The sequence below is a fragment of the Aplysia californica genome, unplaced genomic scaffold (assembly GCF_000002075.1).
Source record: "Aplysia californica isolate F4 #8 unplaced genomic scaffold, AplCal3.0 scaffold00681, whole genome shotgun sequence".
In the NCBI taxonomy this organism is placed as follows: Eukaryota; Metazoa; Mollusca; class Gastropoda; order Aplysiida; family Aplysiidae; genus Aplysia; species Aplysia californica.
This window is the reverse complement of record NW_004797951.1, coordinates 96,930-102,902: the sequence shown is the minus strand read 5'-3', so window position 1 is coordinate 102,902 and position 5,973 is coordinate 96,930. Positions and strand designations below refer to the sequence as shown.

Genomic DNA, 5,973 nt, shown 5'->3' with positions numbered 1-5,973 from the left:
TCGACCATTGTTGTTAAATTTATCCACCTTCGTGACTTTCTTAGATCATCATGTTTCTCCGTCTCTCAGTGAGATTAGAGGTGTAGTGTACGTGTTGAAGTTAAGCTGGCATTGAGAATTCTCTTTTGCAAGATTTTTCTTCATTTGCAACGTTCTTTTTCTTTCTCTTATGGAAGAATTTGGGTTTTTTTTAAAAGGGGGTAGGGGGTTGTTGTTGGTAAATTTACTTTTTAAAATCATTCCTTTGTCAGAGATGTAAATCACAACTGCACACTGATTTTTTAAACTTAGTCGTAATAAATTTTTCTCTCATGAGAAGAGGCTGGTCGAAGATCAAAAGGAGATCATTTTAATTAAAGGAATAAGAGGATGTTTTAAACAGATGGTCTGAATACATAGTCCCACAGAAAGTGGAAGTACAGTAGATTCTATGTCGTAAGCCAAGTTGCCGAAGTCAGGGAATTAAAATTTATTGGCCTAGCCAAACATTAAATGTATGCATTTATTTGCTACAAGGGGGATAACCTCGGAAATATGCTTACCCTCCCGTGTATTAGTTCCCTTATACTTATGTGAGGTTTCTTTGGAACGCCGAACAGAATATTATGTTGAACGATAGTGTTCCCGTTTTGACATAATTTTAACCTTTATATGATTTGTTTCAGTTACACTTAATAATTACACTGATGTGAAAATGAGTTTAAAGGAATTAAAACAATCAATGCTGGTCTGTGGTAAATACGAAACGACATATTTGCATGGCTCATATGAGGCATTATTATCTCCCCTGTGTCACGTGACTTTGCCTGAAATTCGCCATGATGGCGCCAAACATTGCTTAGACTGCACTTAAAAATGTTCAAATGTAATGACCTTGGGTGATTTGTTCGTTTGTTGTCTGTGATTCAAACTGATTAATTGTAAAGCCTTCCATACGGTAGAATAAACATGATTATCTACCCCAATGAGCTGATGGAAATTGCCTCGTAACATGCCAGACAGTGTTTTGTTTACATGGCAATCAACAAGGCATGGACGCCAGTACCAGTTGCCAGTCTTAGATCGAATCTACTTTTTCCCCGTTGCTAACAGTCTTTTATGGATTTACCATTCTGATGGTGCATACCATTCGCATGGTAATGTGCGTTACCGTAGACAGCTTTTAAGGGAACTGTGTGTATTGTTGATTCATGGTTAGCTGGTTGCTAATTTAATCTCCAGGGCCTTGAATTTGAATTTGAACAGAATTGTTTATTATCCACCAATATTGAATATTGGTGGGGCTTTTGAATTGCCCTGCCGTGCTGTTGGTAGTGTCGTGTCCCTGTTCCGGGGCTGGGTTGTGGTTTGGCATAGGGGTTGGATAAGATCTTGGGTAGCCTAAGGCCTAAAAAGGATTACTGATCCTCTTCTCTACTTAGATTCTAAATCTATAACTATAATAGATCTACAATAAGTTACAAGCGGATAATTAGAATTAGAGAACGTCGAATGTACGGCATTTTGGCCAATATTTATTATTTTATAGTAACAACAGCCATCTTGTTTGTGTCATAAAATAGTGTTGCTCTTCATTCTGACAAAAGACTTTCCAGACCTAGAGTCTACTGTCTCACTGTTTCATCTGAAAAAAATGAAAGCTTTTAAAAATTTTTAGCAGCTCTAAAAAGTTTGTCAAAATGTATTTATATGATAATGCTCCTAGCCTCAAAGAATAGGTCTTTCAAACAAGATGGCTTTTACTAGATCTATAAATATCGGCCAATGGCGTACATCTGACGTTCTCTAATTATCTGTCTATTACTTACTCAGTTACTAACTATCCCTTCTGACTGCTAGATCTAGTCTACTACACTAATTCTACTCTACAAAAGCTAGGCCTACTTCAGACCCAACCCACCTGTTACCCAAATCCAGCAAACACTAATAAAATTAAGGGACTGGGGTAGCGATATTTCGAAGGCATGCCGTCTGAAAATCATAGTTGATATTTCCACGGCATGCTGTCTGAACATCGGAAGTGATGCCTATACGGTATGCCGTCTTGAGTCTAAAGATCGGAATTGATATTTCGACGGCATAGGCTCTGCCTGAAGTGCCTCAATGCAAGATTTGTGTTTGTTTTCCAGGCGACGAGTCGGGTGATCATACCGACCCGACCCGATCCCATCCGGAAATGGGCACCCTACTGTTGGAAAAAAAACCATGATCAGTCTTCTCTCCATTTGGCTAGCACAAAATAAATTGTGCATCTCTCACTCTCGTTACAATCACACAAAACATTTCATCATTGTCCATAATGCACAAAATGATACTAAACATACAGGTATCTTAAATTGTATCTATGATAATTCGTTACTTATTATGGAAAAGAGATTATAGGCTTAGGCCTAATTATAAATAGTCCGGATGTTCTGATTGGCTGAATTTATGTGCCGTTGAATTATCATTTCCGATTTTTCAACGGCCTGCCGTATAAATATCCACTTCCTAAAATTAAACATGTACATCTAGGAGATTGCCCCTAAATCTAGACCTAATTTTTCTTGAGTTTAGACTAGGCTACAGTGCTGCTTATAACGGATAGCGACATTTTTGGGGCCAGAAAAAACTGTTGTTATAGAGAGGCAACCAAAAATTACTATATATAAAAGGAAAAAAATCGGGACATTGGCACCATGTCGCCATACAGAGGATGTCGTTATATCGACGAAGGAAGAATCTAGTATAGAGAGGTTGCACTGTATTACTTTACTTTCACTTTTGGACAAGAGATGCACGACTGTTTTTGGGGGCTAAACTGGATTTTTAAAACTTTTACCACCATCTCATGCTCAGGATGGTCCCTGTCCTGAGGACCTGCTAGAAGACAACCACTATTCTCCTCGACATTGCGCGATTGACATTGTCTTGAACACATTCTTATCTACTGAAATTTAAAAATTTCTGGATTATATTTTTATGTTATTTTAAAATTAAATGTGTGCCTTTTTTTTGATGACCAAATAAATTATCAGTATTGAAAATAAATATATAATTTGGCCACCTCTATTCTCACCCGGAGTGAGAATAGTGCAGGCGAGTCATGTGGCTATTCTCACCCGGTGCGCGTTCACCAAATTTTGCGTTCACCCTAAACCACAGAATTCTACACTGTGATAACAGAAAAATTGTAGAATTCTGTGCCGTGAACAAATGTTCCATTACAACTGTAGCCTACTAAAAGCGTACAATTTTGTCTGTGGGCAGTGGAGAAAGAGAGAGAGGAGTAGCGTGAGAATTTCCGGGCAAAACAAAATGGCGACCCACGTAGTTCGGCTCGATTCGAAAAGTTAATTAAATAGCTGTAGCTGAGTAGCATCTTTGTAGACAACCAAATTAATTTACTTTTGTGTTTTAAGTTAGTTTTAACATCATTTTTTAACTTTGTTTTGGTCAATTTGATCGTCCACACCGATAGACAGTATTCAGAAAGAGACAGAGAGAGAGAGAAGAGGGGAGGAGTTGATCTTGCGAGAACTTCCGGGCGGGTGAGAATAGCCACTTTCATATAATTTATAAGTAACACGTCGCCCCATAACCCAGAAATTATGTAATTTCAGTAAGAACGTGTGAAAGTCAATGGTGCAATGTCAAGGAGAATAGTGGACAGTGGTATCTTTAATTATAATAGATGGTCACGCAAGGGGGCCAAGTAGTAAGTGATTGATTGTACAGGTGATTGGGGCAGAATTCTGTAACGAGCGACCACTATGAAACAGAGTAGAATAGAGGGTAAGAGGTTGGGTCAGGGTTAGGCCTAGGGATGATAGGTCGTGTCTTTATATTGTTTGTTGTTTGGTCGCTCTTGACTTCAACAGGTGGTTGTCAGAGCAGGTTTGACTGATCATTGCCTCTGGACTTGAGGGTGTCGGGTGTAATAATATAGAGGTGGCATAAATTATACGTACGTACAAAAGAGAGCGTCATAAAAGCTAGCTGAGTTTTCCGGACTCTTGAAACGGCTAGGTCAGAGATGATTAACATAGAATTGTGAAGCAGTAATTGATAATTCCTAATATTTTATCCCAGTCTTGCCAAATGTTTGTGGGAAAAGCAGCTTAGTTTTTCATGCAACTTGAAGTTGTGAAAGTGAAATATTCAGGGTGTTAGTGTTAAATTGGATTGTGTAGTAAGAGTATGACATGCCAGAGGAATTTGCTTTTAGGAGATCTTTCATTCCGTAATATATAATGAATTATGTGAATATCTCAGAATTGAATCATGAAAGTATAATTAGCAGTATAAATTGTAAACTGTATTCACATTTTGTTTCTTTCATGTGTTCAACTCACAGTGTCTGTGGTCAGAGACTTCAGGCAGATTTGAACCCTGGATAGCTCAGGACTGCAGGTGGCCCACACTGATAGCTGGACCAGCATGCCGCTGAGCAAGAGCAGCAAGAGGGTCGTTGGCGGTCGCGAGGACAGCCCAGGTGAGAGCTAGTCTGTGCCGATGGGAACTGAAGATTGGCTTCTTACTTAATCAAGCTTTTAACGCTTTTATTCAGCCTCAGAATATACGTGTCTGCAAACCAGTACAAAATGTGTTCCAATGTTTTTGAGGGTCTTAATGTTTTTGTTGGAAAATATGTGTTCTCTGTTTTCTAGTACATTGGTAATCACTAAACTGCAAGCCAGCTTAGAGGAACACCTGCCTAACAGCAACCTTTGCTTGTTCAACTAAATTTTTTTCTGATTTGGATGATTGTCTTACTAAATCACAAGAGTGGGTTTATTATTTTTGCAATCTTAATTTCTGTTTGTAGTAAGTTAACATAAAAAAACCCAACTAGAAACGTAATATAACTATATATGATACATACGTGAATGTCCGCCCTTCCAGAACCCGGCCCGTCTTGCAGAGACAAGGAAAGCAGCGATGAAGAGGAGGATCCCATGCCCCGCAAGGGGAAAGCCTACTCTAGTAAGTCATGTTGCTAAACTAATAAGGCCATTTTCAGCTTGTTGTGTTGTGTGTGTGTATGGGGGGGGGGGGGGGGGGGGTCTTTTTTTAAGAATCTTTTTCTAACTTTTGACTTTTCATTTAATATTTGTTTTTTTAACCCTTCAAGCAGAACTTAGAGAACTGAACCAACAAAAGAAGCAGATTTTGTTCGTATTTTTTTAACTTTCAGAGAAATGTCTTTGTTCTTTTCTTGGTACCTCGTTTGTTGTCGTCATCTTGAACATGAATAGGGAAATTATTTAGCATCTAATCATCTATTGTTTCAATGTCTTTCCTGACAACTAGAGATCAAAATATAACTCAAAGGTAGGCTGTTATACTTGTACTGAAGTGTTTTAAGAAACAAGGGGTGATCCAAGCAATGATTGACATCTGCTGTCCCTCAGGTTCTAAAATGTCCAAGCAAGGCAAGAACAAGAAAAACCCGGCCTTTGTCAGCAAACAGAATGCGGGAACCCCAAGTCACAACAAGCCTGCTGAGGTGAGTGTCTGCTGTTTGCCCTGCACGCTTCGCTTTTCATCTCTTGTTTGTGGGTGCTTTGGTGTGGTTTGTTTCTTCTTTCCTTTCTAACACCTATCGTCTTTCATCTCTTCTTACACTGTTTTGTTTTTCACCAGTGACACCTCTATTGGTACTTGTATCATGACCTAATTGTGTTGCAAATGCTGTTGTAAAATTGTTACTAAAAGTAAACTAATCTCTTTTTGTCTTATTCATTTAGAAGCAGATTTATTAAGTAAAGATTCTAATACAGTAGTCTCCGCCTAAGATCCCACCGCTTACGATCCCGCTGTTTTAGGAAAACATAATTTTTACTATACAAAAGTCTCCCCTAAGATCCCGCTCTGATGGTCGACATTCGGCTAAGATCCCGCATTTCAGATCATAATTTGCTAAACAAAAACGCAGGCGGGCACAGCTGATCAACCAAGAGTGAAAAGTTGAGATCAATAAACTGTCCGTCG

At 38.8% G+C, this 5,973-nt stretch overlaps 1 protein-coding gene across 1 annotated transcript in view; it reads left to right on the top strand.

The window, feature by feature from the left end:
- Positions 1–795: 795 nt before the first annotated feature.
- Positions 796–5,973, top strand: part of LOC101855750 (PHD finger protein rhinoceros) — a gene marked incomplete in the record, with an annotated part of 20,427 nt that continues 15,249 nt past the window's right edge. Inside the window, 4 exon segments of the mRNA XM_013088074.2 lie at positions 796–865; positions 4,337–4,474; positions 4,885–4,965; positions 5,394–5,488. Coding sequence (XP_012943528.1) covers positions 4,420–4,474; positions 4,885–4,965; positions 5,394–5,488 — 231 coding nt within the window.